This window comes from Anser anser (genome assembly GCF_964211835.1).
Source record: "Anser anser genome assembly, chromosome: 6".
Taxonomy (NCBI): Eukaryota; Metazoa; Chordata; class Aves; order Anseriformes; family Anatidae; genus Anser; species Anser anser.
The window spans coordinates 8206577-8220207 of NC_139726.1; the positions used below are offsets into that span (position 1 = coordinate 8206577).

The following is a 13631-nucleotide window of genomic DNA, read 5'->3' on the forward strand; positions in this document are numbered from 1 at the left end:
TTTGGGCAAAGTTCCTCTGCGTAAAAACAGAGAACTCTGCCTCAGTTTTAACAAGACTTAAGTCAGGATAAGGTCAGCTATCCTTTTTCCTCTTCCTTTCTACATCCTTACAAGCACGGCTACCCCCTGTTCCCTGACTTGCAGCTGAGCTGTTCTACCACTTTGGTACTAAATCTACAAAGTCTCTAATGTGCAAAAGGGCTTAAAGTAAACCGTGTTTGCCTAAACGATCACTGTTGAAATAAAAATTCATAAATACATCATTTTTGTTCCAGGCTGATAAACACACGGCATTTTAAAGGCACTTACAGTAATTATGCAGTTGAATATCTAACTAATTTCTTCAAAAGTCTCTGAAAAAAAAAAATCTTACTTCTCACTGCACTCTACAGTCCTTTGTGTTGTTCTTTCAAAGTATCTAAACATCAAAAGCAATGGTTACTTCCTACAAGTTATTAAAAATTAACGTTAGAGGGTAAAATAAAAGGAAAATTACAGGATTCCAGAAGCAGTCCCATGAGTGCCACACACAAAACGGGACAGAATCAGCGATCTTACTCGTTGCTGCCCAGTTCATATGAGAATTAAGTATTATCTCTTTCTTTGACATAGCACTGCACTGTCTTCAGGTGGTCAATATAACCACTACTAGTCATTAGTGGTCATTAGGAGAGAGACACTTATTCTACTCATCTGCTCAGATTAGTAAACCTGCTCAGTTTAACTAATCATCCTTCAGTGCTTTCATCACATCCTTGTCATTTCTGCCAGTAAAGAACCTGTAAATTCTGTTTATTTCCCAGTTATCTTGTGCAGATTCTAAACAGCATAAGGCCTACCAAAAAATATTTCAAGATATCATTCAACTCTAAATGATTTCCATTTGTTTAACACAAGTTTTTAAAACAAGTTTGTTTTAACTGCAATGTTTTACGTGACATTAAGCCCAGTGACTTTTAAGTATGTTACACCTAAAATATCACTATCAGTGACGCTCAATATATCCATATATATCCAACATATTCCTTTCATCCAAGCTCTTTTCTAATCGAGACATGTTGATTAACAGCATGTTCTTGGATCACCTTTTCTGTTATTTTAATGTGAGATTAGGATAAGGCTAAATATCTTACTGCTTCCTGAGTCCTGCTGCTCAGCATTCTGAAACACTGGCACAGAACAAGAGCTCTTCCCAACATCTCTCAATTCCTTGGAAAATGCCTCTATTTCTGTCATAATTTTAGACTCTAGAACAAACTGTGCCCAGTTCTAAGATGGGCAACAGAAGGCCATTCACATGGATAAAAGGTTGCCAATACTTACTTTTGGTGAGCATTAACAGCAAAAAAGTCACAATTCTACTACCTTTCCTATATATGATGCCAAAAACCTCAAAACCTCTTTGAAAAAGTCAAAAAATCAACTACTACGTTCAAATACTAATTCTATTGGTTATAAATGTTGGGGAAGTAAAAGGAAACCAACAACAGTGAAACAGGTAAGCTCTTCTTGAAAAGAATCATCCTCTGCAACTGCCCAAGGTAAAACACCAGGATAAATGGGCACATGGCCTGGCTTAGTAGAGGATTTCTTATGATTCCTCACATATTTCATACTGCTTTTTCCTTCATTTTCTTTTCCTCACAAGACTATTACTGTAATGATTGCCACCTCAGCCTGTGCCGTGATTCAGTTTATAACTGCTTTTGTTAAAGCACTATTTAGCAAGTATATAAATTCCACCTTTTTTTATTCCTTATTTTAAATAATTCTGTACAAATTTCTACAGACATCGAAACGGTTATGTAAGTTAAAGTACTTACAAAAGCTGCATGCCTTCCACGAAACCCACGAGTACACTGTTGCCTCCACGGTTTCCAAACAATAAATCCCAGGAGATATAGAACAAACATAGATGTTTTTGCAAACGTACTGAAAAAAGGTTTGTTGTACTTTGTAAAAACATACTGTGGAAAGAAAATAATTGCAGTATCCAAAATTACCAGTTAGGTACGAATTCATAAAAATGAATGAACAGTTTCAGGTATATAGTCCAGGATAGTCTGGTTTCCAAAGTCATAACGTTGCAAGTATTGGCAACTATAACCAAAAGACAAGTGGTCCCACCTATTCTGGAGATATCCTTTCTCAAAGCATCTTAAATGCCATCTTTTAAGACACTATGCCAGCAGAGGAAAGCTACTTTCTACTTTTTTTTAATTATCAAGCAACATAGTGATATATGCTATACAACTCAAATAGGACCAAAGATACACTCATATACAAACATTTCCTAAACGAAAAATGACTTTTATAACCAATAACATAGTATTCACAAACTAGAGAACATTATTCTAAGTAATATTTCAGAATCAACAGTGTTTCCACCAGGTGATTGGAAAAAAAGTTACATTAATAATAGCACATTAAGGCACAAATATTTGTAAATGCTTAGTTTCAGAACTGTCACAAAACATAATAACTATTCAGAAACCTGAATTTAAGAAGAATTTATTAAAAAAATCAATTTCCATTGCTAAAGCTTTGCTTTAGGTCCTAAAACTTAACATGAAGTAAATACCAGACCAGTTTTAAGATGGTGAATATATCAACTAGAATACGACAAGCTTGTCTGCAATTGCAGGGCTTAACTCCGTGACCCATGAGTGCTTTAATCCAAGGCTTCTAGATGGTCCATACCAAAATCTACCATACTACCTAACTTGTAATGCTACAACTCGTTTACTACTTCTCAGGAAAAGCTGAGGCGTTATTTTAATCAATATGGCAATAAACAAAATGAATTCCCAAGTTACTGTGCACATTTATGAATTTATGTTATTTCATTTTAAAATTGCCAATAATACCTTCTATATTGAAAGCAGTAGTCACTGAGTTGTGCGTGCTCATAACGTTTAATGTATACAGGTTATTTCAGTAATCCAGTAAAGTAATTCCAGTAAAAGTAATTCAGTTAAGGAGGACACTCTCTTCCCCGTACTGAAAACAATATCAGACCTTACACTAGAATGCCTACTGAGCCTAAGTGACCATGTTCCCCCTGGATTTTTCTCTTAAATAGGCTTTTATTTTCTTTTAAGGTTCACAGAACAATACTTACAGAAGTGAGTTCCGAAGAGGCAACCCATATCACATCAACAAGGAGAAGAATGACGATTCCTAGAGCCATTCGCCTGCGCTGAGAGGATGAACTGCTCTGGGAGCTCATTCGATTCATGATAAAAACCCACACCATTTGTAACCTGTTCAGTATTAATAAAGAAATAAAACCCAAAATATTACAAACAGGAATGTAAAAACATACAAAAAAAATCACAGTGAGGGTAGGAAAGACCAAATGCTGCATATATAAAATAGATCCAGTATGCCAGGAAGTAGATGCGTATGCTTGTTAGAAAGGGTATTTTTGACATATCCGGCGTGAGACTTTCAGTGAAAGAGAATTAAAATGTCAGTCTAGGCTTTTCAAGAATTTATTTACCATTCTACCACTGAAACAAGCAAAAGTAGGTAAAGCATAAAATGTCTGGAATTTTTATGCTGAGAGCTCTGCAAAATTTCAAACCACTGCACTTCTGTAAATTCAGATACTCTAAGCTTACAGTAGGAATTAGTTTGGCATGTTATGTCAAATACAATTCAACTAATAGTAGTCAGAAACTTTAGGATTCTTCAAACATTTCTGAAGATATGGCAACGCATTTTAGTAAATTATGATCCCTCCACATGTAAAATGTGAAAAAAATACCTACTTTTAAGCTTAAAAAACCAGATTATACATGCACTTGAACTGTTTTTATATATTATAACTTTTTTTTTTAATATATATATACATAATTAATGAGGTACAGGCATGCACCAATTCTAGCAAAAAACTTTCAAACTAACAGTAAGCATGTACACAACAGAAAGATTTGCCTGGTTAAGATAAAAAAGCACAAACGTTTTGATTATGATTTTGACTGTGCCCCTGTTACACATAGGAATAATCACTTATAAACACTTCATATGCTGAGAAGTCAAAACTACAGCCACAAAGTTTAGGCTTGTCATCTAGTACAGCTTTATGAAAGCCATACAGACTTCCCTGAAATCACAACATAAAAAGTTCAGATTTTGACAGACACAAGCCTATTAGCCCTTTCATGGACCTTAGAAATCTTTGTCCAAGGTATTAATAGAAAGGTCTCAATTAAAGCAATTCTAGTGAGTTACCAGAAAAGCCCAGCTCAGTTTGAATGTTTTACTCAACTGTTTTTTGTTTTTATTTTGTACTGAAAGATTAGGAGTATACTCCTACTCCTGCTCAACAGAAAATTCTGAAGAGAAAAATGTATGCAGGAGATGAGCACTATAGCAGTGCGTAGACCAACCTGCTCTCCTTTTCTCTCAGTAGGCAGAGTACTTCTGTTTTATTCAAATCACAGAGTAAACATGAGAACAGAAGTGCTTTTGTTTGGGTTGGCCAAAGAAGTGGCACATCCTGACTTTAGAGGGCTTGACTTTGCACAACTTGCATTAAATTAAGTATTAATTTCAGTATTTTCAGTAAACATTAGGAGATCAATAAAGTACTTTCAAAAAAATAACAAAAATAAAAAATAAAGACAGGGAAGCTTTTAAAAATAATGGTTGTGTTGTAACTCAAGTGCTAATCACGAACGTGCCAGACCTACATGCACTTATATTCACTAACGCTAGTAGAAGATTCAGATTTGAGATACAGCTTAATGACTGCTGATTATAAGACCCAAACTTAGGAAAACTTTCAACTTTATGATTAAAAGCTTCAAACACAAGTTTAGGTATGTGTCAGAGATGGACATCTCATACCTCTGTCCACTCATAGTAGACTCTTTCAAATACTTCCTAATGAAACTCTGTGAGATACGCACATGGTAGTCCTATGATTAACATTATCTTATTTTGGGTCTATTTTAAGAAAATGCATTAAGAGTTGATTTGCTACAGAATATATAGCATACCCTGCTATTTATCAACATAAAAACATAACTCACTATCTTTGAAAAAACTCAAGGAACTGAGAACTAATTCACCTTTATGGAGCAAATCCTGAGTCTTCCAATAAAGAGACGTGAACTGCTTTGCTAATAAAGTTATATGACTTCAAACTACACTACACTTTGTTTATTCCACACGTCAACATATCCTCACTCACTGCCTTTTCATTACTTGAACATTTTTTTATGAAGGAGACAGTGCCACAACATCTTCAGCAAGGAAGCTACAGGATTTTTCCTTCAGACTAGCCTATTCTTCAGATTAATTATTTACATGTTTACATGTGCACAAGTGCTTTTCAGACCGCTACACTGTTTCTCACCTTTGTTTGCCTCATGCCTCTCCTTTGCTATATACTCTGTGCCACATTCAAATCTAGACACTTTCTTTCTCCATTTCTCAAAGGGCTTCTTTCCAAAGGAAAAAAAGTCATCAGAGTTCCTGAAGTATAATTACACCACTAGTTCTATGCTCGTATATTCCATGTGTGGGCATTACTTCTGGATAATTATTCTGCTTTTCTGATAAAATGGTGGGATTGACAAAAGAAAGCAAAAGTCTGTAAGTAGATAGGAGCAACGTTATGAAAGATTCAGCAAGGAACTGCAGTTTTTATGCAATACAGAATAAAGAAGAAAACATTTGTTTTCAGAGAGAAAATAAACAGGTATATTATTTTAAACCCAAGTAACCGAACAGAAACATTTTGGTACCTGAAAGCTCGCGAGTTTTTTGAGTTGTTAAGAATTAGTTTAATAGATACTATGTACTAAGCTCTACCAACTTTGCCTCCATTTTTTTATGACTAATAGCCTACAAGGCATTGTATTACATTTTATTATATGCAGCCTACAGATCACCCACGTTTTCATAACATGCAGCCAAAATGGAAGGGGAGCATAAAGAAGTTCCAAAGGAGCTAGAAGAAAAGTCTCACTCCTTGTCAGGCTACCAGGTGACAAAATAACAGTGGTAAGGTATAACAGAAGTGGAAACTACTCCAGCCTTTCACCACTTATGCGCTGTGGGTAGGAAGGGGAGATGTAGCTGGAAACAGGAAGGAACAGCAGTTGCCTAGTGGATTTGAAATCTCTACATGACATGCTTACACAACTAGCTCTTCTGTTTGCACCACAAACCGTGTCAAAGCATACAGCACGTATAGTCTGTGCGGAGACTGTGTGCACAGTGTAGCTGCCGAACATCGTATCCAACCTGGCTGCGTTAGACTCCTACAAATTCCTAGCATGAGGATCCTTCAGTGGGAGTGAAGTAAAGGACAATAAAATTCCTTGTACTCTGCAGACTAGAGGTTACATATGAAGCTATTCGGAGCATAAGTACATGTTACACATTTTCTTTTCTACCTATACGTAGATTTTAAAATTCAAATTAAAAAGCACATATTTACACCTCAAAATTGAGGGGTTTAATATGTTACAGCAATAGCAGCTACTGCCTTGCTAGATTTGCAAGGTATCTGTTTAACATTTTTGGGTGCCTAATAGATCACTCTTTGCATCATTCTCCCATAACAAGAAAAAAAAGCTTAACAAGAAAATGTGACTACCAACTCTTGATCATGTAGCAAGATGCATCTTCAAGCTACTAGATGACTAAAAAATGGTTAAGTGACAGTACTAAAAGTGTCTATAACATTGTTTTTTAATTTGCATTTCTTTCATTAGGACAATGTCCTTTTTAGTACCTGATTTTTCATACCTCACCCACAATTTATCAAAAGACAAATAAAAAAGAACAGCAGAACCCTACTGAATGTTACATAAAAAGTTTCAGGATAGAATTAAAACCTGTAAAATGTCACACAGAATGCAAAGACGGATAGAAACTAGTATTTTGGGAATTTTTAGACAGCCACATTATCCAACTTATTGACAAATCACTGGTATTTCCAAACTTGCAATGAAATAACAATTCCACACATTTCTTTATATTTGGCTTCTGCACATTGACAGCAATAAACTACAATAAAAAAAGAACATAGAAAGAATAAGCTTTACTTTTCGCATACATACCTTCCACAATAAGTGTAAAAAACAAACAAAAAAATGCTAACAAACTTCACACATCACGTCACAGTGAAGATAGTCTCCTAAAAAGAAAGACAACATTTTGAAAAATGTGTGCATATATTATACAATTAGCTTCACAAAATATTTTCTAAAATTGCAAGTTCAACAAGCATCTACTGCAGCTCAAGTCCTAGATGTTAGAGATATACAAATATAGAACCTCAACAATTGGTCCACATAAAAAATGCTGGGAGGACAACACTGAATTGCATGAAAACAGGATCATTTACTATCTTTATTTCAAAGAACATTGTCCCTTCCTTATTAACTGAATGCAAGAGGCTCACATGAGAAGGAAGAAGATGGCAATATTTAGTTCTAATTTTATAAGCAATGCAGTGAAAGATCTTGTTTCTCAAGCCTACGTTCCTAAGCAAAAATTGAAGTGTTAGAATTAGGAAAGCAGTGGAAGAGCATATAGGCTTTTCAGCCTTTTAAAAAACCTAGACAGATGGCACACTTCCACATTATTTCTGGTGTAAGTGCATCATCTTTCCTTGCTTTGATACAGTATTATTATTAACACTTTTTTTTTTAATTGTTATATAGAAAAAGAACCATAATATGTTATGGATTGAGGAAAAGCGTTATACTGTACAAACCAGGAGCCCATCTAATATCTAACCATATGCAAATCCAGACATTAGCAAATATATGATGCACAACAAAAGGATGCACAACCAAACTGGAACTGACAAACAAGAATAATAAAGCTGCAAGTTTTATTGCTCAGAAGTGCTGGAAGGTTTTTTCTTTTCTTACTCATGGAAACATGATTTTACGTGTTGCTCATCATTATATAGGGATGCTCGGTATCATATACCCTATATATATATGTACACCCCATATCAGTAAGTAACAAATTACTGTGTATAAGAAGATGTAGCAGTAAGGGCAGCACTAAATGTTTAGCTGAAATTTTGCCTGTGATTACCTCTCACGCTTGCCTAAAAGTTTATTAACTTTTACCTCCTACAAGAGTTTAACTGATGCTTCTCATTTATTTTAAATTAGATTAAGAGGAAGACTATAAAGATAGATCACATAAGTTTATAATTCAGCCCCCGCTGAACTCATCAAGATTTACACACTGCTTAGCATACAGCAAATTCAATCCCTTCACCATACAGTCTTCTGAATGACTAAAACAAGTCAAAACAGTTTTGAAGATGCACTTTGAAGACACAGGCATATGCTTATCCGTTTCACATACCACATACACAATGTACACACTGTACATTCTGATGCCTGTCTAGTTCAGTGCCCTCACATGCAAACAGCTGCTGGTCATATTTTCCTTATGCTATCAACGTAACTGGAGATTACAATCAGCATCTCAGATAATCAGTACCTAAACCAGAAAATATTTATCCAGACAAAGTTCAAGCAGTTTGTTCAGGCCTAATTTATGTCCCAAAAGAAGTAATCGTATATAACATTAACAGAAATAAACAGAAAGAAAAAAAGATGCTTAAAAATTCTTTTCTCCATGCACACTAAATGAAATATCACTAAGCTAAAGATACCATTCAGTTGCATATTTTCCATCCCTACTTAATCCATATTAGCTGTACTCAAGTAACCACATTCAGAATTTACACCCAAATTTAGTTATCATGCAAGAACTGTATGTTACCCCCTACCAGCCCTCAAGATGTGCTGTGGGCTGTAGACCTTGTGGAGCTGGTCGCACAGAACTCCCTTCAATGATTATTAGCAAGAATAAGTTCATTTCAGGATAATAGTTTAGCATATTAATATCACATCTGAGACCTAAACTGAGAACCATGCAAGAGAAGGGTCTTTCTCTTGAAGAACACGGCTTCCCCATTATAAAACACTTAAATTCATGAAGTGCATAAACCCATGATAAATTTAAGCTACCAGATGACACATAGGATGAAATAGAAATGATGGTTTAGAAGTAAATAAAATATTCCACCCTATTAAATCTAGTAGACGCTTTAGTCTACGTTTGCCTTCTGTTTCCGTTATAGGAAAATGTCATTTCCACACAGTATAATTTTAAAGATACTGGTTGAAATGAGACATTTGAGGGAATATTCATGTCAAATGCATTTCTTGATACCATTATGATTTTCAGCAAACAGCACGTCTATCTTTTAAAGTCTTTTTAATTTTATTTACCATTTCAATAGTGTTAGAGTTGGGGTTGTCATCTTGTAGAACCATTTTTCAGCCAGTTACATGAAGGTCTTCTGCAGAAGAAAAAAGAAAGTACTTAACATTCCTTGTCACATCGCTGTATTTTGTTTTTTAACATACTGTATCTTAGATCACTTGAGTCACCACCACTTTATGATGCTCAAAAGATTTTTTTTTAAATGGTCTCTCAAATGTAATCCACAACGTATGTACACAACAGGCCTGTCCAACTCTTACTACGTTAAAAATGCAAGTAGTGATGTCTAGGACAGCACGTATAACTCCACTACTGGTACTTAATGTGCAATCTTGTTTCTATAGCACTGAGTATTTCCTTGGGCACACTATCATGTTTTTTCCACATCAAGAGTTCAACCCTAAAAAGGAAAACTACATGAAGTTCACAAAATATGAAATCACTCTTGATTTACTGATGATTAGGGAAGAGGTCATTACAAGAACTGAAAAAATCATTGCAGCACAAGATTATTGCCCCAAGCTGTTTTACAAAGCAAACAAAACCTCTGAAGAAGTACTCGATAACAAGAATAACAAGAGACCCAGAAGAGAAGCTCAGTCACAAGCTATAGTGCGGACAAGTCAACTTGAAATTCCTCCTTGTATTTACTCAAGATTATTTCACATACAATATAAGAGACAACATACCAAGATAGGGCTTGCACACAGAAGAAACAGTTTTAGTTTTTCCAGTTATACTGGCTGCTCCAATCATACAAGTTCTGGGATACAACCCCCCTCCTTGAATATGTACTGTCACCGTCAGGTGATTCTCACTTTGTGTTTGATTACTTTCAAGATAAGACAAACAGAGACACTGCTTTGACTAATCAGAAAAAAAAAACTGAAGGTAAAGTGGCTGACTTTCCCTCCTTCTAAATCTGGAAATATACATTAAAGCAATGTTCAACTAACACAAGTTTGACCTCCACTGAACTTTCAAGAGGTATCACTGGATGATAGTAAAAGCAAAAATCTTCAAAAGAGATGGTAAGGTGAGACTTATGCAATATGACAATCGTGCTCCCTTAAAGCCCTGTAATCTTCATGCAGGGCAAGTTTCCTGCAGAATATAATGAAGCAAAATACTGAAAAACAGGAAACTGAACCAAGTTTTTCATGCCAGTATCGGGTACTGCAGGTAAAGATCACCATTCTTAGCTAAATGAAAAGTTATACAAGCCCAAAATAGGCACAGAGAACACAACAAGTTTGCTACCAAAAAAAAAAAAAAAAAAAAAGAGAGTTTAACTTCACATAAAGAGGTACTTTGGGAATCTGCTAGTAGACCATACTGGAAAATCTACGTAATATTTCAAACTGTTATGGTACAGCTGGATCCTGGTACCTAAGGTATAATGTGAACACTTCAAAATGTTTCCTAATTCTGTACTTACTATTCCTGTATATGAAAACTAAGCTTATGCAAACTTTTTTCATGACTTTTGAATAATGCATTATACTAATCTATTGCCTACGTAGCAGTGCCTATCAGCTGTTCCAGCATGTAACCGCAGAGCTCCAGTCCGCCAGCATCCCTGCATGACTGTACCCCGTTGGACACACGCCCCTAGCACCGCAGGAATTAGCGAGTAGCTTCAGGTTGGCAGTGAAAGCTGACAAGTGAAACTGACATTGCCTTGCTTCTTCCTTCCTTCCAATAAAAAAGAGATGAAAAAAATAATGTCAAGCTGCCAGAGCTCTTTAACTGTTATCATGTACAGAGCAGCACACATCTGTTAAACACCTGTAGTTATACATTTAGTAACAGCTAAGAATTACAAGTGACATCTACTTCACAGGTTACCCGTGTAATCCTGCCAGATCTAAACATATCGCACTTTGTCACGGGATAAACAGCCGCAGACCTCTGATAAGAACAAGCACAGCAGCCTTCAGAATCGCATGTCACCGCCACCTGAAAGCTGAGCCTTCCAGGCAAGCGGGGAAAACCACCAAAACCAGACACAGGCGTGCACAGCCCGGACGGGGGCTTCTCCTCCCTTCCTTCCCGCTTATCTCCGGCGAAAGCCGCAGGAACGAGGAGCGGGAAGCGAGTCAGCCCCAGAACAAGGAGACGGCCGAGGGGAAAGAAACACAGCCTGGGGCTCACGGAGGAGGAAGGACGGGCTCTTCCTGCCCTCCCAAAGCAAACACCGCACACCGCGGGGACACCGGCAGCAGGGGCCGGGCCGGGCCGAACAGGGGCCGCACGACCCGGGGAGGGAGGCGGCCCTACGGCCCACCGGGGGGGGCCTCTCCCGCCGGGCCGACCCCCGCCGGACGCCCCCAGCAGCCCCGGGGCGAGGAACGGCGGCTCCCGGCGGGGCACGGCCGCGCACCGCCCGCTCGGCCCCCTCGGCTCGGGCACGGGGCGGGCGAGGCCTCCGGCCCGCGGCACCCCCCCGGCGGCAGGGCCGAGCGGGCGGGGGGGCTCCGCTGCCCGCCTCCCCTCACCACCCACCGCCCGCAGCCGCTCGGGGGGGCTCGTCGCAGCCCCCTGCCCGCCTCGGCGGAGGTACCTGAGCGCCGCCGGGGGGCCCGCAGCTACGACCGGCGGCGGCGGCGCCGCCCGCTACCCTCCCCCTGCCCTCCCTCTCAAGATGGAGGCGCGGAGAGAGCCCAGCCCCGAGCACGGGAGCGACCGCCCCGTCCCGCCCCATCGAGCTTCCCGGTCCCATCGAGCTTCTCAGCCTCGTCCAGCCGCCCGGCCCCATCGAGCCTCCCGGCCCCGTCCAGCCGCCCGCCAGCCCTGCCCGGGCGCCCCTCGGCGGGAGCAGCGCCCTTCAACCCGAAATGGCGGCGCTGGGGCTCCCCCTCGCACCCCGCAGCCCGAGGGGGTTTGTCGCCTCTCGGTACGGCCCTCTGCGGGCCTTTTCTCCCCACTGCCGCCCTCGGGCTGCATTAGGCCTTCAGCAGGCGTCCGGAGGAGGAAGGGGCTGCGAGGTGCTCGGCAGAGCCCTGCCTCGCCGGCCGGGCTAGCTGCGTTAGCATGCTAAATAATTATAAATAAACAGCTTTGAAACCTTGCCGTTTCACTACACCCAGATTTCTTGGGCTTGGGAGAAGGGATGTTAAAACGGGGCTTTTGGTTGTTTCTTCAGAAGCATCGGTCACCCCCCTGTGGCTGGGAAGCGCCGTGCCAGGTCGTGCAGAGCAGGGCGGCTGCGGGCTTCAGCAGAACCATACAGCCTGCTCCCAGAAAAGAAATAGGACAAAACAGCCTCGATGGAAGAGAATTTCCTTCGGTTAGAAGTCATCGTCCAGCGTTTATGCGGTCTCTTCCAAACAGCGAGATACCGGAGGGAGATAAGCAGGTCAAAACCAAAGCAACGCACGGAGGAACAGCACAAGCTAAAGAACTAGATTGGAGAAGTGGGAGGGAGCTTGAAACTAGTACGTCAAAAAGAGGAAAGAAAGAAAGAAAAAAAAAAACAGTGAGCGAGGCCCTTGAGAAATGTCCTGAAATACACTGAGGTGGCAGAAGCTTTGTTCCATGAAGACATAGATCTCTGCAGCCTGCGATACAAAATCTCAGAGGACCAGGAAGTAGCGGCAACTAATTAAATTCTCAAAATAGATTGCTACTTTGCTATCAACACAGTTTTAACAGAATAAAAAAGTGAAACTGGATAGACAAAGTGGTGCGTTACATTTGAGATGCATACGCTGTTGACGATACAAAGAAAAGCTGCTTCTTAATAGGAAAAGAACTAAGAAATTATAGTCCTAATTAAACTTTTTTTTTCTTTTAGTGAGTCTTCATTTCTTAATATAGCTGTATTTTTATTTGCATGTGGTAGCACTAAGAGACATCCAACAAGTTTGATGCCACATAAAACTGTTAGAAGTAGTATGATAAACAGTACCTGCCTTGAAGCATTTATAGCTTAAACAATACAGGGAATGCAGTGAATTATGCTCTTGGTTTAAACTTTTTATTTCAAAAAAAAATATTGAATATATAACTGATACTGTATTGATATGTTGTGCTTCGGTCCTTACTGTCTTCTGCCTTCAAGACAAAATATGCAGAATGGTGCTTTTATTATTAAATTTTGACTTCACAACTTTCAAAAGAGATTATAGATAAAATTAATTAGTTAAAGCTGTAGGGAAAAAAAAAACAATTCTCTAGAAATAGTGCTTTCTGTGGAATTTGGAGGAGCTGAAAATAATATAAAATGTAATTATGAAAGTGTGTACGCATCTCACAGCATCTAATTTTATTTTGATCTTGCACATCCTTCCTCTAAGTATTTATACTGGAACTTGGTAAACTTCCATAGCTTATCCAAGGTCACCTAGTTA

The 13631-nt window shown here is 39.0% G+C and overlaps 2 protein-coding genes across 3 annotated transcripts in view; one reads left to right on the top strand and one right to left on the bottom strand.

The window, feature by feature from the left end:
* The window catches only part of SLC35F5 (solute carrier family 35 member F5), a 28958-nt gene extending 16525 nt beyond the window's left edge, over positions 1–12433 (bottom strand). Inside the window, exons 1-5 of one of the 2 annotated variants that reach the window (XM_083840602.1) lie at positions 11843–12433; positions 9285–9355; positions 7080–7156; positions 3122–3263; positions 1824–1932 (exon numbers count right to left, since the gene is read on the bottom strand). In XM_083840602.1, the coding sequence (XP_083696728.1) occupies positions 1824–1913 (90 nt within the window). In that variant the 5' untranslated portion in view covers positions 1914–1932; positions 3122–3263; positions 7080–7156; positions 9285–9355; positions 11843–12433. Of the gene's footprint in view, positions 1–1823; positions 1968–3121; positions 3264–7079; positions 7157–9284; positions 9356–11842 lie in introns of both variants that reach the window. The other variant, XM_083840601.1, reaches the window with a different exon arrangement.
* Positions 10308–12796, top strand: LOC310901307 (uncharacterized protein; the record flags this gene model as incomplete). The annotated part of the gene is made up of 3 exons (XM_083840627.1): positions 10308–10315; positions 11145–11838; positions 12425–12796. The coding sequence occupies 3 exons, from the start codon at positions 10308–10310 to the stop codon at positions 12794–12796; spliced, it is 1074 nt and encodes a 357-aa protein (XP_083696753.1).
* Positions 12797–13631: the final 835 nt, after the last annotated feature.